The sequence below is a fragment of the Anas platyrhynchos genome, chromosome 14 (genome assembly GCF_047663525.1).
Source record: "Anas platyrhynchos isolate ZD024472 breed Pekin duck chromosome 14, IASCAAS_PekinDuck_T2T, whole genome shotgun sequence".
In the NCBI taxonomy this organism is placed as follows: Eukaryota; Metazoa; Chordata; class Aves; order Anseriformes; family Anatidae; genus Anas; species Anas platyrhynchos.
In genome coordinates this window covers 8297624-8322377 of record NC_092600.1, presented here as the reverse complement: position 1 = coordinate 8322377, position 24754 = coordinate 8297624, and the positions used below count along the sequence as shown (strand labels likewise).

The following is a 24754-nucleotide window of genomic DNA, read 5'->3' as shown; positions in this document are numbered from 1 at the left end:
GTTGGGTGGATACTCATCTGTACTCATTGGTTTAAGGTGAAGTTAGAAAATTTGATTTGCTTTGGAATGGGAGGAAATCCTTGATTCACAGCTCCTTTCCTATGCAGTTTGCTACTGAAAAATTGTTCCTAGTAGGTGACTCTTTTAACATTGTCCAGCAAACACAGAGTAACAGAACTTTGAATCTTGTTCCTTGTGATTGTTCACATCGTTAGCCAGCTAAAACATGAATCATAACAGGGTCTGTACACTGGCTGAAGTTACTACTGACCACTTACCAGATGCTGCAAACTGTAGATCCATAACAGCAAAGTATCTTGTCTCCCAACTGCAGAAAGACTTTTTTTTTCTTATCCTTTTTTTTTTTTTTTTTTCTCAGACTTTCAGTGTGATTTTGACTCTGTTAGTTATAGTCAGAACGTGAATTATATTTAGAGTCTTTTTGAGTCTTTGAGTCTTTTTTTGAGTCTTTGAGTCTTTTTGAACTTTTAGAGTTCATTTGGTGCCTACTGAGAATTTCTAAGTGGGTAGGCATAGGTAGCTAAATTTTATGGCTTTATGGCTGTTTGTTACCCAACTCCAAAATCGAGACCCAATGCAGGACTGCTGTAAATTACAGCGGACGTATGATGTCAAATAATCTGGAAAGAGCTCTGATCGTAAGGCAAAAAATATTGCTGAGAGGTTATTTCACTTTTGCTATTGAAAATTACATCAACATCTTGACTGCTATATGTACACTCAGGTAATGCCCTGAAATTTAGAGGCACCACAGTTATAATCTGATTGAAATACTGAGGTTTTAATGCTTTAAAAAAAATCTGACCCAATCATGTAATGTGTTCTTTAATCCAGTGGGATTGAAGAGGCTAACCAATAATAAATAATGTTTTGTATGCTTAGCAGTTATAAGTAATAAAAGTCAAACTTGAATAATTTTTTGAGAGTACTTGAAACTGAATTCTGCCATCCGATACTTGCACCAGCCTTTGGTGGATCGGTGTCCATCATACATGATTAGCTGAAGTAAGATGAATGTTGCCTGTGGAATATTATGGTATGTCATAGTACAACAAGCTTTAGAACAGAGTTGGATTAGTCCCATCTCTCCCCTTCCAGTCATTTCATTTCTGAATATCTGAATGTTGAAAAAAAATTTTTTTTTGGTCCAGTTTTGTTCTAGGGGAACAGGAGATGATATATTTGGTTTCCTTTTTTATGTGTTTCATTACATGTTTTATTTTATACTTGTGACAAACTAACAAAACAGTAGTTTTTGAAGGGCTCTCTGTCTGTCACACTGCTGGTGTGGGCAGACTGCAGAAGGAAAGGGAATGAAGGGGAATGACAGGTCTGGGTCGTCTTGAATTGAGCAGGAGAACCCTTGGGAATTTGTTGCCTCTTTTTTCTTGCTCATTCACTTTTGTTCTGTGTGACAAAGTTTGGCAGAAAAATGTGACATTATATTTTCCTTTGCTGCTCAGAAAAAAGCATCTACCAGTTTGCAAGTCCACATCTAAGTATAACATTGCTGTGTCTTTCTCAGTTTTATCTATCTCAGGCTAGGATGCATCTGCTCCACTGGTAATCTACCACTTGCTACAGGTCAGAGGAAGGATTGTCCTCTTTCTGAGCCACTGTACACATGCATATATAGGATATTATTGTGTTATTTTGTGTTATTGGAATTATGTGCTAAGAGATGCAGATAACACATTTTTGGCCACATGAGCACTTGTACACACACACATGCATACACAACATTTTTCTGTGGCTTCCATTAAGAGAAGATTGTTAGACCTGTTTTAAGTAAAATTAAACAAAACAAAACAAAAAAACGCAACAAACAAATCTTTCATTTTTTAAGACAACAATTATGCTAGCATATTAGGGTTTAATTTGACACAGTACATTTTCAGAGTCCTTTTTTAATCAATCATCTACACTTAGATTCATTTTGGATAATTACCTTTGCCACTGAATGTGTGTCATGTGCTCGGTTAGAGACCACACAGGACGTAAAAATCAATAGCAATGAAGTAATAAACTCCACTGGTGGGATTCTCCTTTCTGGATTGGAATCAAAGGTGTGGTCCATACCCCCCAGCTGTCCCCAGGTTCTGCCAGCCCAGTGATACAAGTGCATCAACACTGTCTTTTCAGTGCAAAACGAAAGCATTTTGTTTGGAAGTTCAAGGCATTGAACTGAACACATCTTTCACATGTTGGCAATTTCTTCAGTGCATGGAGCCAGTTTCTGATAGCCTCGGTGGCTGCTTTGCGCTGTAGAAAATTGCATTTTGGGTCAAAAAAAGAGGTAGCTCCTTTTAAATGTGCAAAGCTGGGAGACAGCAAGGGAAGCCGTTCCTTCCTGTCTCTGTCCCTGTGTCCTCTTTGATGAGCCGAGGTGTCCTTACAAGTGGTCAGACACCCAGGTGATGGGCTTGGCATGCATGTGGGTCATGGGGGAGGAAGAGAAAGCTTCGCTGTTGAGTTACATAGCTCCAGCAGAGATGCCCTGGCCGGTTATGACAGAGCTGGTTTGGAGCAGGAGCAGCAGCATTAGTGCATTGATCTGCACAGACTAATTAACTCTGGCAGCCAGGTGCTTAATACTTTGCTCACTCGGGGCCTTAGTGAGTTTGTCTGTTTAAGCGCATTCTTGCATACTGCTGATGGACCCAGGAATATATTTATATATATTGCTTACTGCCTGGAAAGCTACAAATCAGTTACTGATAAGTATGCCACTTCCAGCATGATTAATGTTAAATTCCTCCTTTTAGACCAGCAATTTGCAAATTGCTAAATTAGATTTTAACATTGAAATATTCTTTTTCATGTCACACTTGCAACATCTTTGTTTTTATCACCTGATGGTACTGTTTGTGTCAGTATTGGACTTTAAGGCATATTAATATGATGCACATTGGTGGCAATTTTTTATAATGATGACAGTTTTCATGAAATCCACTAGAAACAAATAGTTTCCAAACAATAATGTAATCCATTATTGTGAGGTTTGGGCTTTGTTTTGAATTGCATGGACGTTATTATTTATTTTTTTTTACACAAGAAAATAGGCAATACCATGTCACTCTGAAGGTATTTTATTGATAACTTCAGAGCTGAGATATGATTTTTCCTATAGGCTGTCAATGATGCGTAGAAAATTAAGACATAAACAGACACAAATGCATGATTTTAAACCTCTGTGGTCATTTATGATTATTGGTGGTATCTTTATATCTTCTACTCTATTTTCTGATCATCTTGCAGTTTTTAACATTTTAACAGTTTTTTTTTTTTTTTTTAAACAGTTTTTATTTTACCTCTGCCTTGTTTTGGGGAAAGTGTTATATTTCTGTTTCAGGAAAAATGAATCTAATAACACAATACTTTTTAAAAATCCTATTAAAAGAAAAATGTCTAATTTGGTTAGCCCAATTTGAATGCAAAGAATTCAGCTGTCTCAGAACAGCGTCAGTCAGTTGGCAGACAAATGTAGAAGGATGTGGTTACCGCCTTGGAGCCACACCGACCAGCAGAGATGTTTTGCTGCGTATCCCAAACTCAGCAGTGACCACCACAGGTCAGTTCACATGTATAAACGAAATGCCACAAGTGTTTCATAGCAGCACACTGGGTTTCAGTTGGGTTCCTCACTTGCCCCAGCCTTTCACAATTGTTTGTTTGTTTATGTTGAGCCATCAGCTTTATGGGCCAACAGCTGCGCATGGGATATTTTTTTAATTTCCATTTGCATCTTTGCTGGTGTACCAAGTATGTTCTAGATAGTAAATTGTGATGGTAGAAGAGAGGCAGGATGAGAAGGGAGTGAAATAGGCAATTATTTCTACTTCCTTTTCTCTTATGCCTTCGAGGGTTCCGATTCCATCTCTCTTTAGGCATGTTTGGAGGCTCCTTAACTAGTATTCAGGGGCCGAACTGCAGAATTTGTTGATTTCTCTGTAATTGACTTGCAAGGTGATCTAGAGCTGACAATTTAGCAAAGGCCTGCTCGGCCCCAGAGCACTCATTTTGTCATGAGTGTAAGCCCTTGCCAGTGCTTGCTCATCACCTCCAGCACCTCCCCTCCTCTGCAGAATCCCAGATTCCCCTCAAGCGCAGTGGAGGGAGGAGACCTGCCAGCCGTGCTGCTGTGCAAATGGGGCACTAATGGTTTCCGAATCTGGAGATGGTTAACTGATCTGTGCATTCAATTAAGATGAGTTTCTCAGTTAACAGGCACCCTGGGAAGAAATGAGTTACTTTCATTTCTGGGATTATGAGCACTTAATGAAGAAGACGTATCAGAATTCTGCCTGTGTTGCATGAGATAATCCTAAAAATGCAGCGCAGATTTTCAACTTCCTTGTCTTGCAAAACAACAGAACCAAAAAACTTGCCAGGTGAGAGGGAGAAATCAATGCTTATATGAGTTTTCTTGCAGATAGGCTCACAGGGCTGAATGTAAAGTGGCCTTGCATACGAAGTTGAATTTTACTTTATAGTTGTCTTGAGGTCTATCGCTTTGCTTGTGACTTGCCTATTTAAAATTATAATTCAAAACATAATTTAAATATTATTTACCATATTCATTCTGCCAGTCTTACAATGTGAGCAGAACATCCGAGAAAGATGGATGTATCCGACTAGAGGCGGAGGCTTGGCTATCTGATGTGTATATGAAAAATAGAAGCTCACCCCCAACCAGTAAAAATCAGCGTCGTTTCAGAAGAATTGACAAAACGGTTCTGCTTTACACTGATTAAGGATCTTGGGCAAAGTGAATTTGAGATGAGTTTACGCTGGGCCTGAGAGACTAATAAGTGCATTTAGGAGAATCATAGAATCCTTATGAGAGCATCCCCATCTCAGTAATCATATAGGAGAAGCAGAGAAAATGTAAATATTTCACACCAGTTTTACACTGACCTTACTGAAAAATGGGAAGGATGCTTGTGGGGATGATGCTGTATTTTAGGGACATCCCTTTTATATTGCAGGCTTCCACAAGGACTGGGAGGTATTGCTGCGTCTCAGCTGTCAGGGCTGAGCTGAGCCAGCAGCTGCTGGTGTCTTGGTGACCAGAGCCCAGGGAAGGCTGGTCTCTTTCTTCTAAACTGCAGATGGGATTGGGCTGGAGTTCCTCATCCCTGGTTTATTTTTGCAGAAATTGAAGAACTGTGTACAAGTATGAAAAACAGTGAGTGATGATATATTCAGGGAAAAGGGAAAAGGCAGGAAGGGCTGCTTTCACCTGTGAATATCAACTGTTTGTGCTATTCACTAGCAGGGCACAATTTGTTCAGAATAACACCGTACAGCTGAACCTGCTGCCACCACAGCAAATAGCCTGTGTGGAAGGAATCCTTCTACTGAACCTGCCATCCTCACTTGCAGTCTGTGTTATTCATTAAGGAGATGCGCAGGACTTTTGGCACCTGTAAATGAGGGAGAAGGTCTGGGGTCCATGAAAACTGGGGTCCTGCTCCTGAGAAAGATTGCTGGAAAAGGAGAGCAATCTGGGAAGCATTTGCAAAGAAAAGTCGCTTCCAAAGTCTAGAAGGGGGAGGAGGATGGAAAGGCCACTTTTTTGAGTTTTAAAAAAATTTCTTCCAAAAAAAAAAAAAAGGTGGATTTGGTAGGTTTAAGTGCTGCAGTAAGTGCACTTGCCCCTCCTGGTAGGAATAGCTAAAGATACTTTGCTTCTAGTGTTGTATTGGTCAGGATCATTACAGTTGCTTCAGATGGGGGGAAAAACAAATTACAATTATCATTATGTGTTTGCTCTATCCTGGTCATTCATAGACAGGTCATGCCACGTTACTCCTTGTTTGTTTACTGACCTCCTCAGCAACTCACCTTGCCTAATTAATCAATTTCAGTTAAATTACTCTCACTTTGAACACCACCCAGTGCCCCGTGTGATTCAATTAAATGAGTTACGTAGTCTACTGCACTTCTATCACCAATAAATAAGTAAAGAAGAAAAAAGTTATTGATATGGTTTGCTGTCATTTACAAATTACCTAGGAAAGCAGTTAAGAGGCATTTAATTTGGTCCTGAGGTATGGCTAGTCAGTGCGTGTAAAGCAAAAGCAATAGTGCATCTTTAAAGAGACTTGAATAAAGCTTCTTTAACTATTGAGCCTAACTCTGAGATCTCCCCTGCTGTGAGCCATAAGTTGCTTGTAGGCTTGTTCTAGAGAGTAATAAGTATTGTTGTTTAGCAATTGTGTTGTTGAAATTCAGCTCCACTATGTCTGACAGTATTTATCTAAAATACTTTCCCTGGTGCGTGCTCAAGTTCCAGTAAACCGTGTCTTATTGTGCGACCTTTTCATTTTCCAGTGAAAAGGGATCAGCTCGTCAGATAAAAGCTACAAGCCGGAGTACAGGAAAAATGCGTGCTCAGAAAATCCGAGCATGATTGAAAACAAGATGTGTTAAATCAATGCAGTTTATCGCCTGCCTATTCCTGGCAATTGCTGTTCTAAGCTCATTCTGAGCACACACTAGATGATAAAAGTATAGTGTCACAGTGCTCACTGGGGTGTGAGGGCAGGGAAACATGTTTATCAGACAGGCTGGTATGATTTTTTTTTTTTTTTTTATCCTTGATAACAGCTATTGTCAAAATTTTTGTGAAAAAAAAGTCTGAACAGTTACAGAAGCAGGTGATATAATGGCTGCTAAAATCAGAGACTACTGAGAGCTCTCCAATTGCGCATTGCAATTTAAATGTTACAAACAACAAACCTGTTTTAATTTAAAACAATTTGCTGCATCACCCAGGTTACAGCCAAAATGGTCCTTTTACTTTCAAGTGAGTAGCCTTATCGCTATTTCATGTAGACAAATCAAAGTTAATGTTTAGCAATGAAGATGTTTGGAAACTATTGTTTTCTCAAGGGATTTAAGCTTAGTTATGAAGAAGGATTAAAGATTTAAATTAAACCTCACAGGAGGTCAGTCTCTTCTGAGAACACAATGCTCATTACACCTAGGCACAATTCATCTCGTTTTTGTGATTCAGGTCTACCTGTTCTTCTCCATGAATCTCATTTGCAGACATTTTGGTTGTGTTAGCTGGTGTTTTTCCAGTTTTCTCTTGTGAAGATTCTTTTTGCTCTGACAATAGTGCATTTGTACATCAGAAGTCTACAACTTTTAGAAACAGCCAAATTATGCTAAGATGGTTTATAATAGGAATGGTTTTGGTGCTGAGGCAGGACACTGTATGTTTCATTTATGCATTGCATACCCTGATAATCTTTTTTATAATCTGAAAAGAAGACGAGAAATAGCAGGGTTAAAAGAGAAAGAGGGACTATTCAAAAGAAAATACTTCCTCATACCAACATGCTACAACAATGGTTTTCAATGCTGTCTACCTCAAAGGAGTTAGTGAAGGGTAACAAAAGGAAACGACTTCCTATACGCTACCCCAAATTCTCTCTATGAAAATTTTAAAGGCATCTGTGTGTTCATTGTGGAATCTGAGGAGTCCATGCACAGGAAAAATGTTGAAAATAAGCATATTAAAAATGAAAGAAAAGGTTACATGAGGTGACATTTTAGCATTTCCTATGGTACATCTCTGTATCTGTTTCTGAGCCAACAGTTTAAAAATAAATACAGGGTCTATTTTTTAAATGTTTTTAAGTTGACCTAAATATAGACCTTATAGCCAACCTTAGGCAGCCATTATTTTAAATCTTGGCCGGTATGTGTTTTTGTGCTTGTGTGTATGACAGCACATTTATTTAAAAGAAGCAGTAATCTATTGAGATCTAGGCATTTTCAGTAATTTTTTTTTGTTGCGTGCACACATATTACCAGAATGTGTCTGACATAGGAGAATGTTCACGTGCAAATGCTGTTTATTCCCTTTTTATAATGGCTGCTAAAGATGCATCAATTAACCCAGATGACTGGATGAAGTAACCAAGAAGCATTAATTTCCTGGCCCTCTGTATATGTATCCCTAGTGAATTCTACCAGCCTGTTCTGCAATTGGTACGTTCAAATTCCAGTGCCTGAAACTGGACTCTGTTTCAGACTCCCTTAGGTCCAAATTTTCTTCATTAGACAAGAGGTCGGTGCAGTTAAAGACAGAAGAAACTGTGAAGCTCACAAATTGTTTGATTCTTTTTTTTTTTTTTTCCCCCAGCCATGCTGCGGGTTGCTAAGAGTGAACATTCAGACTTAATGTATTCTGAGAAACCAATACATGATCCTTGCTAGACAGATCAAGTAATTTAATTCCATAACTTTCATAACAAAATTTGGGCTCAAGACATGCATTCCTTGCATCTTCAGCACCCCCACTGCCTGCAGAGACTGGGCTAGGTGGGCAGGGAATGTCTCCTCTGGTTCTTAGTTGCTGGAGAAAAATTGTTATCGGGAAGAAAATATCACGCTGTCTATCATGTTTGTAATAACACTGATGAACACACTGGAGCTGCCTCAAAAGCTGGCCTATTGCATCTTTAGTTCAAGTAAAGAGCAGTCACTAGGAAAACTCAAGAGATCTAGGTGTTAGATTTATTATTTGACATGACTCTACATTTTTCTTATTGCTTGGTACATACACATGTTGTCTTTTTGGACATAAGATGGCAATAAGGTATGAGAATTACATTTTGGATATTGCTCTCTCTTTCTATTTCCAATTAAAAATACGGTATCGTGTCACAGATAGATTTTTAAAAGGGAAATTCAGTGCACAAGAATATGTTTAAGTGAGGGAATAGTGAGGCCAGAAAAGCAAGGAAATTCTGAGTTAGCCCTGGAAGGGCCTTTCTAGCTCCAACCTTTCTGTGCAGGCTCTCACTGTCCCACCCACTTCCGTTTTCCATTGCTTGTGGGAATAAACACTCCAGGGAAAGTCAGTGGAAAGGAAACTTTATAAAAAGCAAGCCAAATTCACAACAACAACAACAAATAGCTCAAATGCTTGCATGTTTTCATTTAACGATCTTTAATTAGCAAAGGAATAGCCTTTGCAAGGAGATTTGCAAAACAGACTTTTTTTTATATGTGATGGTGGGGTTTTGAAGTGGTTTTTTCTTGCTGTGTTGTATAGCAGGCAAAAAGAGACCACTATGCATGAGTTGTTGGGTAGGGTTTGCTTACAACATGGTACATCAAGACGTTGCTTTGTAATATCATCCATTGTTAGTATTGCTGTACTGCAGGGCCCTAGCAAGACATTTTGGCACCTAGAGCTTGATAAAAATATGGTCTATCCTGTCCTATCCCGGGCAGCTGTCTCTCAGAGTCAAGGATTTATTTCTGTTAGGAGCTTCTTGCAAAAATCACCCAAAGCCTGGAGGCAGAAGCCAGAGGCTGTTAGCAAACACAAACACCCTGGATCAGCTCTGTGGCAGTATTTTGCCTCTACAACAGGCAGGAGCTGCCACTTTCTGTTTCCTTGTAAAGTCCATGCTCAGTAAGAGTGGAGAGTCAGACCCCAGAGCTGTTCAAGAGATTGCTCTCATTTGGTGCCACATGCATCCCACACCATACAGTGGGGAAATACAGTCAGAAGTACAGATCAGAAAAGAAGAGAGATAATTCTAGAGGTTGGCACCTGAGTTGCTGGAGGTGAGTCCATGTTTCCAGAAGAAAAGAAGTCCTTAGCTGCCCTTGATTTCTTGATTTTATTTAAAATGTTAATTCTCTGTGCCTTCAAATGTTCTGGCCTAATTTAATTACTGGGCACAGAAATGTTAAATCTGTTCCTGGCCCTCATTGCCATGAGTCTGCTTCAGCGTTTTTGTATGGAGTTCTTCATAGTCTTTTATGGCTTTGAGGTGTTGAGACACGTAACTGTGTCTTGGACACAGAGTCAACTTCTATTTATGTGTTGGTGAAGATTCTCTCAGCAGACAGGAAAAAACTCAAAACAACTGCACTGAAGACACCAAAGCCCTGTCTCTTTGACATGATAATTCAGGACTTGAAACATCCTTCTGTTGTAGGGCCAAATTTAAAGAAAGTGAACTCTTGTGCAGACAAAGGTAGAGTTTAAATAATCTTATTCTGTGCCATTGTTTTAGCCATAACCTGTGGTGTGATCTGCAGCCACTATAGGACTCCACTTCTGCAGGTTATTTTGCCTTCTGCAAACTTTCTCCTATGATGCCTCTGTCTTGCCAAGAAAACCAGCAACTCTCTGGGGCTCCACAGAAACAAGCAGCGTGGGACATTTAGTTGCCACATGCAGCCCTTCCCTGGGAGTTTCACTTAAAACAACCAAGACCAGATTTCTCATCTGGAATAGGGACTGATAGACCTGTGGACGTAAGGCCAATTTGTCTGTAACCTTCAGACTTTCGTGGTATCTTTTCGTTTCTGTTATTTGAGCCCTTAGAGTCCCTTCTCTCCTCTTGCAGCCTTTTCCAGTGGAAAGGAAAATGGGAAGTTCATAGGTCTAAGTGCTACTTTCTCATTGGTTTTGGGTCAAACAGGACGAAAAAGAAACAAGGGCTGAGAAATAAAAGGAATAAATGAAACCATGAATGCATGGGAAACAAATTAACTGGATATGGTTTACGTTCTGAAATATTTCCATAATGCTTCTATGTAGTGTGTGTTTATTTTTCTTTGAATAATAATGTTAAAATGTGTCTAATTCAATTACACTCTGCATTCACTGAATGAGTTTTCCTCGGTGAAGAGTTCTCCTACACTACCCCAAGCTACGAATTCCATATGATATTTGAACAGGTCCTTTTAATTGCTGATATTAAGTGTCGATCATTCTGCTGTAAGTTGGCAGCATGGCCAGAGAAACAAATTCCTCTCTCAGATACATCAGACAGTCATTCAATTAACGACCAAAGCTTTATTGACACAGTAGGAATTCATTATGTGAAATATTAAAAAAAAAAATCATAAAAAAATCCTTCCACTGCCTAGTTTAAAAAAAAAAAAAAAAAGAGGAGAAAGAGAAAGACTTTTTAAGATGGTGGGTTATCTACATGCAGTTATTAAAATTATTTGAGCAGAATTTGAAGTTATAGTTATGGTGGAAATATTTTTCTCAGAGGTATAAGCAGCATTTCTGTTGAAAAATAAGTTGGACTTTGAAAAGATGAATATAATGTACGCATCCTTATTTCCATAGGCATCGTACATTTTCTTGATTAAAAGCCTTAGATTTTGGGAGTTATGGCTTTAGACTCACTGCATAAAGAGCTCCATGGCTTATTCTGTTAGAGTCTAATTTGAAAGAAAGTTCTTCCTCAAGGGTTTAAGAAGTAATTCATAAAATGGTAAGAATAATAAATATTGTGCCTTAACTCATACACTAGGATAGATAGACAGATTTTGTACACCTGGGTGTAATTTTAGCTAATTCACACAAGAGACAGGCTGGAAGTTTATTGTTTGGAAGGAGAAAAATGGCTTAAATCTTGTATTTGCAAAAATGATTATATTAGCTTAAATGAAAATGCTACTCTATTAATGGCTTCAATAAGCTTTGCATTTGGAAAAGTATTTTAATAAAAAGTTACCTGAAGTTTACTGCAACTTAAAATATGTAAGTGAGGGAAAAGTACTTACTTTGATTTATATGTCTTTTGGAGGTGTAATTATTGGCTTTTTACTCACCTATGTAAAACAATGTACTTTTGTAAATGGATTTCTGGCCACTTTACTCCTTTTTTTTCACATAAAAAGTAAGCACTGTCAATCAAAGAATTTTAAGGTTTATTTCCTCTTTAGAAATGATTGATAGCCTTTTAGATTTACAAGTTGACAAGTTAAAGGGTTCTATTGGTATAATTATGTACTAAATTCACAGTCTTTCAATTTAAATGTCCTTTTAAAACCGCAAGATTATCATACCTGTATTTTGAAAAGTGGGCCAGTCAGTTTGGGTTGGTATACAAATTGCTTCCATTAGCCTTGGGACCTATTTGAATTTAATACAGTTTTTTAAAGTTAGTAGTACTTTCAATAGTACTTTTAAAATTTAGGGTAATTGGAATGCATTTTAAGTACAGTATGTGTTAGCTTGTTTTTAATGTATGGATGTCAAGAACATAAACAGCGAGTTTGTATTCCTTATTGATTCCTTTTTCCAATCAAGGAAAATAAAATGTTCTTTGAATTAGAGCACTGGGAAAAGTGTTGTGAATGGACTTCAAAGGCAGAGACCAGCCTTATTCTCCCAGCAGACAGAGAGAAAACCTTGCATGAAGCTGGTATCTCACCTTGCATGTTAGCTGCCGTGAGTGGTGGGCTGAGAACTGGCTTTTCTGCAATGCCAGGAGATTAGAATATAACCTTTTCTTTGGAGTTTTTGCCAGCTACTGATGCAGGAACTGGTGTGTATTCCATGTTGAATTTGGGGTTAAATATTTAAACAAGGCTCTTTCTCTGAGATATGACTAATTGCATTTGACTTGGATTATAAATGACAGTAGGAATGGAGGGTTGATATTGTCCAATCTGTGGCTGGAAGTTCAGGCAGTAAAGTTTTTTTTTTTTTTTTTTTTTTTTTTTTAATATACATATCTAAGACCGCAAGGGTTGAATGGATATGGACTAATGAGTGATATTTGACAACTACTGCTTAGGACCCACCCACTCTAGCAAATTGCTGTGCGCAGCCTTTTCCCCACAACTAAAGCAAAGCTTAAGGAATTTGAGGCAGAAAAAGTTTTCAATATCTCTCAGAGGATTCTTGATGCCTTGTGAGATTGGACCATAAAATTAACATTTTTTTTTGGTCATTTAGTTCAGAAAATACTCACAGGAAATACTCTGTGGATTTCAAATGTGTCGAATGTGTGGGAAGATATGAGAAAATGACTGCTATCTCTGGGGGGATTTCAAAACTGGCCTCCATTTATAATATTGCAGAATTTAGTAACTACTTTCCCAAAGGATGTAAGGGGAAAATGGCCATAAACCAGAATGAATTAAAGAAGAAACACATTTGACAGAAGCATGCTAAAATCTTCTAACGTATTTGCAAAAGAAATGTAAATTAGAACAGTGTTGGTTTTTTTTTTTTTTTAATCTTCTCAGAGTAGTTTTGATAATAAATATAAAGAGCAGTAAATTAATTTACTGTAAAATTTGAAGAAGGCCTAAACTACATGGGTCAGCAGTAGGAAGCCATGTAAGGAAACTCACAGGTAATGAAATCAGATGTTTACAAACACACGTACCATGATATTTTCTGCAAAACTACAGAATAGAGTGGACAGCGTGTGGCCAGGGTGTGAAAGGAAACACTTGGAAAAATAAAAGATAGGTCCAACCATTCAAAAAATTGCTCTTCACTTAAAATGTGGGAATATGGACAAATTGTGCCACACTTGATGAGACTGATGGAGCTGTGTAATTCAGTGAGCCACAAAGAAGTGCTTACACAAAGCGAGACTGGGAGGTACACTGATGCTAAATCTTTTCACATGAATCAGATGGTATTATTCAAGCCCCATAATAAAGTTTGTAATAAAACCATCATAATGCAAGGTGCAAAATGTCTTCATAATTTCATAGGCAGAGCTTTTGAAAAAATAATAAAAAAATTAATTGTGATTAATAAGGTAAGGCAAAATATGTTTAAGAAAAACTTTAAAGTGAATCCCCCCCCCCCAACAACAACAACAATAAACTGTTAGGTTTTTCCTTCCCACCAAAAAAAAACTAAAAATATAAAGATTCATATTGGGGGGAAAAAAACATCACTGAACTCCAAAAAAAAAAAAAAAAAAAGCTAACAAATTGCTGTAGAAAGTTTAGTTGTCTCTACTGGCATGGGAGAGTCATGATGTGCTGCAGTTTAGAGATGCTTGAGAATGCTTGACTCTTGTTCTAGTTCACCAAAGCACTTAGGAAATTTTAAGCACATGTTGAAGTCTCACTAACATCTGAGTTTTAAAGTGATCATATGACTGGAAATATAGCTAGAAGGTCATTCAGTGCAGTCCCCTGTAATTACAGGCAATCGTATGAAAAATATAATATGCTCAAATTTGCTTTGCTGAAATCAAATGGGTTTAAGTATGTGCTTACAGATAAGCATGTGCTTAAAGGCTTGGCACAGTCAGAGCTGTGATTAATGCTGAGAGGCCAGCTTTCTCATGAAGATTCAAGTGTTTTACCTCCACCATTTCTCTACTCTTTTACTGGACAAGGACCAGGGAAAGATGAGTCTTTTTAAATTCATTAGGTCTTTTGGAACAGTTTAGCACTGATTGGGTCTGACCTGGGCTGCTGAAATCAGTGGGAATTATGTCATTTACTTCATTTTGATGAGTGAAAAATAAAGCCTCTGCCAAGACAAATGTCCGTAGTTCACAACAAAATTATACATGACCATTGAACATGGAACATATAGAATGTATCATAGAATTTGGAACAAGAGAGACATCCTAGTCATTACTTCTTTTGTCTTCCCATCGCAAAGGATCTTCCTCATAACAAGAAAACAGGAGGAAAAAAGTAACATGAAACACAGGGTGCAAAGCACTTACCAGATGAATTCCATCATGTCTTTCAGAGATCAAAATTGCTTTCTATTTGGAAATATTGTGTGTACACAACCTCCACAAATTTTCTAGCAACCTTGTCATAGGCACACAAGGGGGAAGGTTTGCATTGCTGTTTGAACCGAAGCTTCAGAACCAACCTCAAACAATGTTTGAACCAAGACTTCATAGTCTGTGCTGATTTCAGTAAAAGGAGATTTTCCTTTACTTGGTTTGCAGTGCATTGCCAATTGTTCCAGTGCAACACAGCCTGCTTGCTATGCACTTGTCACATCACCTTGTTTGTTGTTGTTTCAGCTCTGAATGAACCCACCATTGACTATGGTTTCCAAAGGTTACAGAAGGTTATCCCTCGGCACCCTGGTGACCCTGAACGCTTGCCAAAGGTCAGTACGAAGTTTATTGTTTTATTAAATATGGCAAAACTGTTTACTGCATGCTTTTGTTTGAAAGTAACCCTTTTTGAAATTTTCCTTGAAAATGCAAGTCCTGTAAATGTTATGGTCCAAGTTTGCCACCCAAACCAGTTAAGCTGAAGGAGAGGCATGGCCAATGAAGCCCATTCAAGTAACTTTCATTATAGGCTTTATGAGACTTCTCTGACTATCTGAGTCACTGCTGACTCAAAAATCTCCTACCTATCTTAAAATCAAATCTTACTCTGCCTTCTGAAATACCTTATACAGAGCATATTTTTGGTTGGTATTTTAGAACCTGAGTGGCTTACTCATAGCAGAACGATGCTTCTCAGTTTTGGTGTCACAGTAGTACCTGCATAATTTTGAGTTCACCATTGATGAAATCAAGTAATCTGGGTCTTCAGGGAATATGTGTTGTGCTGCTGCCATAGTGCTGCTGCACTATGTGTTGGTTTAAGATAATAATAGTGTACTGATGTATTTCAGGATCTCTAAAATAATTAGAGCAATATGTAGCAAAATGATTTGGTGTTCATTCACATCAAAATAAGTGGGAGACTTCTTTGTCGATTTCTTTCAAGTAAAAGCTGAGTAAAAAAAGGGTAGTTCATGTGGCTTCTGGTACTTCTGTGTTATACTGCGAACATGCTATCTGGGTCTGCACTCACATCCCTTCTTGCTACCTTGCCGTACTGTGCTTTCACAGCACCTTGCTCAGACAAGTATTTGCAGTGAGTTTTGAGATATGCTGCAGAAGAAGTGGGGGTATTTGAAAAAGTGGGGGTATTTGAAATACGGTTGCTCATTGTTCATTGCTGCAGACCTGAGCCACAGAACAGTGCTTTAGCTGATGTTTCAGGCCAGACCCCTCAAATAACGCACATCCAGTATAGCCTGCGTGACTGGATAAATCTTATGACCTTCTTTCCGTAGCTTCCCGAGCTGTACGTAGGCTTTTATTGGGGATTCTTGTGGGCTTTGGTTAGTTAACATTTCTAAAGTGCTACTAAGGTGAGAAGAGATCATGAACATTGTAACTACTTTATTTCTTGATGGAAATGAAATTCAAGATGTGATTTTTTCAAAGGCATGTTAAGTCTTCTATCTTTGCTTAGGAAGGCTATAGGCTGTGGTTTGGGGGTTGATGATGTGTTGTCCTTCCCTCTTACCACTAGAAAAACATGCTGTCCTGGAGAGTTACATTTTACATTGGCTCCGTTCATCCTCTACAAGCTGTCCCTTTCTCTGACTTTTGGACAGATTTGCAGCAGGACAGCTTTCCTAAGTTGTCAGATTTCCCTCCAGAGGTGCAACCCTTTCCAAAGCAAGAGAGCATCCTTCTGGAGGGGATCTTTCATCTGTATTGTGCTTCTGTCATTAAACAGGCACACAGAGAGGAATTGTTTCTTAGAAAATTAGAGGTCAGCCTTCATTACGTACCAGCTATCTGCAAGACCAAAAGAAATGCTGCAAATTTCCCTGTACCCAGTGTTCCAGCTGACTACTAAATGCTTGTGGCTTCTGTTTCTAAATGAGAAAATTCAAGTAAAATAAGACTGAGCAATTCCAGATTGGGTTATGCACATGGATGCTGAAATGCAGCACTGATTTCCACAGGTATTGGTCTCCCTTTCAGATGCTCATGGCATTGAGGGGGTTGCCCAGCAACACTTTTTTTTTTTTTTTTTTCTTTTCCTGGTATGGGAAAGTAGCCATGAGGCTCTACATCCTCCTTTTTCCCATTTAGACCAAGACTGTTCCCTCACTAATAATCACACATTTCTGCTATCTAGTGTCATAAAACATAAAAACAGGCAGAAGAAAGCTTCATCTAGCTCCATATCCTGACTCCAATATTTAGCAGGTATTATGGATAGTGTATGAGAAAGAAGGTTAATACTGAGTCATCTGTCCCCTCACATACCCTTTTGGCTTAATGTATTTTTTCTGAGTACTTTTTCAAGATAGATTTTCAAGTCTTTAAATCAAGATAAATTGTATTTATAGAGGCAGAAGTGCAACTGATGGCCTGAAAGAAAAAGTTACTGCTTAAAGAACTGAACAAACTTCGTGAAGAAACTAGTATTTCTTTGCAAGGTTAGAGGGATGAAGAGGACCTTTTTTTTTTTTTTCTTTTTTTTTTTTTCTTTTTTTTTTCTTTTTCTTTTTCTCTTTTTTGTCTTTGGATAATTCCTTGTGTGCAAGCTTGAAGGTTGGACCTCAAGTTCAAGACTCATTAATATGCCACACACAGAGGCTGAATGCAGCAGGGGTTGGCACATGTCGACTTCTGCATTTGAGGCACTGATGGTTCAATTCCCAGCATCGCTTGCTGGCTCCAGAATCATAATCAAGGACGCAGCGAGTCTCTGTGCTGGGTGAGCACTGCACAGCGCTCTTCCCCATGTCATTAAACCAGGAAGGGCTTTGGCAGTATTCCACTATAGACAATTCTCAGTGGCTACTTAGAAAAGAGTTGGAAGCCATATGGCTTCCACAGTGGAACCACGGGCAGAGAGGGCAAATGTATGAGAGAGACAGAGAGTAAGACAGCAGAGAGGAGAGCTCAGAGCTTTAAATATCCTTTCTTCCATTTTTCCCATTGTTCTGCCAGTGCATATCATTGCCTTCCGCTCGCTGAAAACCTTGTACTTTATTTGTTAAATAAGTAAAACAAAACACATTTCTATAATTGCTGCTAGGGTTTGTGTCTCTTATTCCATTGAAACATTTCTGATGAGTTAGAGATCTTTTAAGAAACAGAACTGGATATGCTGTTTGTGTTCAAAAGGGCATGCAGTACTTCCCAACAAGACCAACAAGAGGGTTCTGCTGTGTGAGTTATCCTGAAGTCAGGGAGAATTCTTGAGGCCACCAACTGCATGTTAGCACATGCTCTACTACAGAGCTTGGGAGCTAACAGCCATATTTGTGTCAACAGGCATTTCTAAAACCATTGAGGCATTGAATTTCAGAAGTTTGATCTCCGCTAGTTTAGAAATGCAATTTTCATAACCACTCAGTGTCCATGCATGGGATGAACTTTTTGAAATGTTCCAACTATCTGCTGGAAGTAGGCAAAGAAAAAAGCCAGATTTTGATTTTTTTTTTTTCGTCTCTCCCAGTGGCCAAATTTGGCTTCAGTGAGTGGCCAAATTCCTTTGGAGAATGTCCTCCTGTAGTGAGATGATAGTTGAAAAGTAGAGATGTGTTTAAAGTAGAAATGCAATACATAGTTTCTGAAGAAAGAGTGGGAGCTGATGTTGGCAGCTCAGCTGTGTCGCTAGCTATGGGCCACAGTCCCATTCCCTTTGTGTACAGAGCAGAAAAAGTAACCAGTTTAGGGTTGTCACTAGCAGATGTGCCTGTCTGTACACACACACACGCACAGATGCATGCACCAAGAGGAGAAACAAGCAGTACAGGGGTGGTGGGATTAGCACCCAAAGCTTGGAGTGAGATCAAGTACCAGGAGTGTGCTGGGTAGTATAGTCTTTCCTTTCTAATACAGACAGGAGGCAGATCAGAGGAAACAAGAGATCTCTTGGGAGAAGTGAAAAGAAAAACCATGATGCTAATGTTAAGAAATTGTATCGTTGTCCTGGAGGAGCAGTCTGCAGAAAGGCTGCCTGTGGAGCTGGGGAGAAAGTCTGCACGTGTGCGTGCGCATTCTCCCAGTCTCCTGCTTTTGCATATGAGCACACAAAAACACATGCATTGTTGGTTCCTGCGTACATAACTGCAGTGGAAATCACTGAAGAGTTCAGATCACAACAACATGTTGAATCTATTGAGGTTCATTTATGTAACCATCCTACAATCCTTAAAATAAATCCCTGGCAGATACAATGAGATTCTGTAATTTTGTTAGAACTCCACAGCTACAGCCGTAAAACAGTTTCAACTGTGAGCTAGATTTGAAACACATCCATCCTAAATGATTTAATAACAACGATTCCTCTTTATATGCAATTTCCTAGAATTTATTTGCCATTTTCACCACTCTTACAACTCATCACTTTTATTTAAATTAAGCTCATGATTGTTCACTCTGTGTTGGAGAAGCAAGTCAGAGCATCGACCCCCTCCATGATCTGACATCCTCTCCCTCCCAGTCTGCTGCTTAAATGCGCTCTCTGAGAGACCCCTCATCCTTCCTGAAAGGGACCTTTAGTTCTGGTTTCCCTTCATGTAGATGAAAGTGGAGCCTCTGTTTCTAGTACACAGGGGCCTCCCCGCTGAGCAGAGAGCACACGCAACCAGGCTCCACCTTCTCTTCAGCTCCTTTCCTCTGGTCAGTCATTAGACCCCAAGACATACCCCACCTCCTCATTAGGACACTAATAGAAGACAGGTGGTTATTAGGAACCAGTGACTGCCAAATACAGTTGTCTTTTTCCCCCATGAAATCCCAGAGATTTGCCCTTTATCCACTGTGACATGAGAATTGTTTATATTACAAACAGAGGTTGTCTCTGAACGTGGGTGGGTTGGCCTAGGCTTGCTGGCTGAGGTTAAAATAGCAATGAAGCCAAAGCGACTTAGGTTTGCTTCTTCAGACAGACCTGGTGGAAATTCCTGAATGGATCTCCGTCTGCTCACCCAAGATACTGTGTTTTCATGCTATTTTAACCTAAGTTAGTCATATGTGTATGTTTTCCACCCAGTGTAACAAAGGGGTTCATAGAGAACTTGTATAATGAGTATAGGCAGGAAGAGGAGGCATGTGAAGAGGAGCTGATGGAGTTCATCTTTATAGCAAGGAAAGCATCAGATGTGCTTAGTGGTTTTTATGCTGTACTGTAAAATTTTTAGGAATGGGAGACAAGATTTAAGATTGATACTGAATCCCTCACAGTTGGATTTTTTTTTTTTTTTTCATTTATTAACAGTTTGGGCAGTTAGTTGTTTGAAAGGCTTGTTTGGTTTTGATTTTCAATTTATCCTATTGAAAATATTCAGTTTTCAAAGTTTGGGTTTTGAGTTTCAAAGCTATTGAGAAAGAGATGGCCAAAATGCCTGCTGCTACTATGGAAGTACCCTTCTTATGGGGTGCTGCATGTCAGAGGTGAAGGGGCATCTTTGGGAATACACAAAGAGTCCAAAATGAGGGAGAGCTGAGAGACAGCCACATTGCTCGCTGAAGGGCAAAGCCTCGTACAAGTGGCTGGCAAGGAGCCCGTTCCTTTCTGAAGGTCAACAGCGTGCATGCACATTTCAGTGAGTTTTCTTTATAAGTGGGTCAGCATTTACTCAGCAAATGATTAGAGCAGATGGTGTAATTTAGAATCTATGACAAAACTTTTAATAGATCAGGGCTAACACGATGACAAGGAGCTCTGTGCCATTCTCCATTCCTGATTCCTGCTTTGCCTTGGGGTAAAAATCATGCCTGGGGTTGCATTTTCTAGACTGCTCATTCCGTCTGAGCAACTCAAACCACTTGTTTGAGCATCCTGTAAGACTGATCCTTGTCTTTGTCTAGTCCTGTATCCTTTATTGTTATTATTTTAAAACAATGAACTGAGGGTGGCAGGAAGGCACCAAACAGGTAAACGTGGTCTCTTCAAGGAACAGAGCTCTGAAGGAACAAACCACAGTTTGAAGAAAGTAACAAAGGCTGCATTTGTGTATTTTGCTCTGTGGAGCTGAAAATATCTAGTAAATTGATCCCGTGGGAGTAATAAATACACATTACTTTATCTTGTACTTCATGTCCTATACCCCTGAGCCTTGATAGAACAACACCACTTAATAGACTTAAAAAAAGAGTAATTACAGTCATTGGTTGTGTGATATTTCAGCCCTTCCAGCCCTGCCTGACCTTCTAATTTAGCTCACCGTGTCTAACTAATGCATTTATATTCATCTTTTATGAAGCATGTGTAGTACAAAATTGACTTTGCAGCCTTTAGCAAGCTGTCTTACCAGGTTTAGCATCCGGTTAGTACAGTGTAGGGTATAGCATATGTACATTTACAGCAGAATCTAGCATGCATATGGTTCTGATCAACTATTACTTGTTATTCTTTTGGAAATAAAAAATATTTATTCTACTTCATACCCCCCCTCCCCTTTTTAAAGCTTTTATTCATTGCGGCATTATTTACAGCTAAACATGCAGGCAGAAAGATGCAAGCATTTTTAAAATGATTACCACTAATGTTTCTACTTGTCAGAAGTGCTTAAATTTTCCTGCACTTTGTCTAAAAACTTAGCACTTTTACCTTTTAAGAATTACAAATTTATAAGATCTTACTAGGCTGATTTACAAACACAGCTGACAGTTTATGATGAATGATGTTGCAAAATGTACAATATGTTTCTCTGTCATTTCTATGCATGTATATATTAAGAGGAAGATTAAGAAGAGAGAGAACCCCCCTCTGAAAGAAACCCGTGAGTTAGAGAGCACATAGAAATCTCTCTCCTGTGTTTCCTCATAACTTCCTGCTCACTTCACTCATCCAGTAGAGCACAATTGTTCTCTGTGCATTTTCTTCCACCATATGGTATCCTCATTACCATACACTAAGGGTCCATATGGGGAACTTGTGAAGTGAACTGTATTCATTTTAACTGCCAGATGAGCAGCCTTTTGCTTTGCAAGCTTAGCTTAAGTCATCTGCTGTCTTTATGTTGTTATGGCAACACAGCACCAATAAAAAATTCTAATCTACTGTAAGTGTCTGGGATCACACTATTTTAAATGCTTGCTGTAACTGTCCTCTAAGTGAAGATGCTTGTTGTTTTTGTATGACAAAGGGTTATTGTCTACTCCAGCAGGTGGCAGTAAAGAAATTGCTTCTTTTTTTAACCTTTTATATATATATATTATATATATATATATATATATATTCTTTTTTCTCCCTCCTCTCCCCTCTGTGTCAAAAAGTCATAGATTTCACATCATGGTCAGTCATCTGCATTTTGTAGGATTTCTGCTGCTGCAGACAGAATTGCAAGTGATGCTCTTAAATTGCAACTCAAATACTAAAGATAGCGAAGTATGCAACTGCAGTGGCAGCTCATGTGCTTTACTGGCAGAGAGACCCAGGCTCATGTACCACTTCACCGGAATTCTGAAGCCTTCATGTCCACGCAGCTATTTCTTTTTTGGAGTTGTTTAGTTACATTTCCAAACTCCTGATTCAAACACAAAGCTAATTAAGAATATCTTTTAGTAATGGAAGTAGGCAGCAGCATCCTTAAATATAAATCATTTTCACTTCCGCAGGCCACATGATATGTTGCATCTCTGTCTCTCTGTCTGTATTGAAAGTGAATGTTTGTAGTCTCAGTTCATCAGTTCACATTAGCCTCATGCTGAATATTTAAACACAGAACAATTTGAACACACCATGAAGAGAGACAGTGACTGCACTTTCACTTGGAACAGCAAGGGCTCATCTAATAATAATTTAGTAAATCAGCCATTTAGTGGCTCAGTTGTACACTGCATTGTGCCAAATAATATTCAGTTCAACTGTATGCTGGTAAAATTGAAATTCAGACTCCAGTCACGTGGCACTTTTTTGCTCAATGGAGAGATGAAATAGAAAATCACCCTCCCAATAGACTGAATGTAGTGATTTATCAAAAATATAGCAGAGTGACAATATAAACAGGATTTGGTTGTATGTGGTACAATCTATTCTAATTAGGCTTTTTATTAGCTTAGTTTCTACTACACAGATTATGTGATAATTCAGGAATTGCATTTACGTCTTCAATTTATTGTATCTGTGAAGAAAGAGCAGATACGCAGAGTTATTGCACAGTTGCTGTCCTTTAAGGCCCAGTCCTGTGGGAAGTGTAGTGAGACCTTTATTGCTGTATTTCCAGCACTGACTCTCAAGGAACACCATGCCCTTAGGAGCAATGGGGAAACAGCTACTGCCTTTCCTCCTCGTGAGGTGCCTTGGATGTTACTTCATAGCATGAAAGCAATATCAGATTAATTCCTTTTCCCTGTTTAAGGCTATCATGATTTGTAGGGAGTGGTAATCTCATACTAAACTAACTATTATAACTGGAAAAACAAACAAACAAACAAACAAACAAAAAAAAAACAAAAACACAGACAAGCTCTTGGGTGCATGTGCCTTGTTTCCTGCATGCTGGCTGTACCTTTTCTCACCTGTATCAGTGGGTCTAATAAAAGATATTACCTCACCCTACAAAACTTGCCTCGGTTGTAACCACAGACCATTGTGACTTCAGCCAAACAGCTACCTGTTAAGGCTGTTTCTGATGAAGATGGGGGAGAGAGAATGTTTTCCTAGAAAGTACGTTGTGAAGTTTAATTGGTTCCCATTAAAGTGGTGCTTTGAGATCTTTGAATGCAGGGCATTGCAGAAGTGTGAAGTAATGTCTATAATCTCACCTACTGTTTCCATTTCTTGCCTGGTTTTAGGTGTTAGGCAGTGGTTTACGTGGTGATGTAAAATGTGATTGCAGTGTATTTCTCACAACACAGTCCAATTGAGCAGCAGAAAAAGCATCCTCCTTACCATCATGATGCCATTTAGCAGAGTGCTGGAAGCAATAGGATGCCTGTTGTCGTAATTCTTCTAAGAAATACAGAGTTTCACAATCTATACTTAACTGCTGACACTTGAAAACTCAAACATTTTGGTAAAATGAATCAAACAGTAATGTTTCTTTTATGAGATCTCCTCGCGGGAAGGGAAGGTTTGGCACCATTTGGAGATCAGGCTCAGTGATCCATCATAGCAAAGTCAGCTGTCCTGGCGCGTCTCATAGGTCACTCGATCGAACCGGTGGCTCTTACAACTATATTATTGCTTATGGAACAGTAATTGAGGCTCCATGGTTAAAAATTACCTGGTCTAATAGGCAGTGAACAATTTGCACTCAATACAATTATAAGCCAAATCATTCATTTCATAACACTTGGACTAATTTATTTGTTGACCTTTTAATATCCATAGCTCTTCAGTAGTATTAACTGCAACTCAGACAAAATCTCTTGTTCATTTTACTTTCATTGATTTTTTTTTTTCCATTGAGGCAATAACCGTTGTTTGAGTACAACCTTTTCTTTCTGTTGTAAAAGTCAATCATGTAACTTATGTTGATATAACTCAACTGGACTGAAATGTCCTCTAAGTACAATAGCATACAATCTCATGCTACTTGTGTAAACACAGATATGCATTTTAGTTTTGTTTTAAGGAATGTTTTGGAATCTATTTCTGACTATAGATGACACTTGATATGCTTGCTGAGAAGAAAATGGAAACAAAACAGAAGTATTTTTTAAAGCAGTGCCACACATATATTGCACATTTTTTTGTTCATATATGGGAGATCTAAGATACAGAAATTTTGGAATTTGTCTCAGTTAATTTAGTTCTGTAGGACTAGTTCTTTAGGATGAGTATTTACTAATTCTATAGTCATAATTCCATCTGTATTTAGTATTCTGTCTCTGGAAATCCTAGCATTTTTCAGAATAGAGGTGCTTAATTTTTTCAGTGTGAGCTTTTGACAAATAAAATGTGTGCAAGAGTATTATTTTATAAACAGGAAAGAAATTTTATGAATGTTTTGGTAATTTGAATTTTCTTTCAGTTTTGCAGCTTAAAACTAAGAGTTTTTGATGATCAAAAAAGTTGCTGAAATATTAATGTGTTTTGAAAAATCAGTGGTGAATTTTGAAGCAATTCCATAAAATATGTGGTGAAGTGGAAATAGTAATCTTTTCACTCACCACTAAAAAGGAGCCCTAGGTAGTATAAGATGGTGTACAAGCTTTTATATCATGGAAATATTCAGGAAAGGATA

At 38.5% G+C, this 24754-nt stretch overlaps 1 protein-coding gene across 10 annotated transcripts in view; it reads left to right on the top strand.

Annotated features, from left to right (window-relative positions):
• The window catches only part of EBF1 (EBF transcription factor 1), a 272798-nt gene that overhangs the window by 224713 nt on the left and 23331 nt on the right, over positions 1-24754 (top strand). For all 10 annotated transcript variants that reach the window (XM_027468383.3, XM_027468384.3, XM_027468382.3 and 7 more), the window contains exon 11: positions 14823-14911. In XM_027468383.3, the coding sequence (XP_027324184.1) occupies positions 14823-14911 (89 nt within the window). The remainder of the gene's footprint in view (positions 1-14822; positions 14912-24754) is intronic.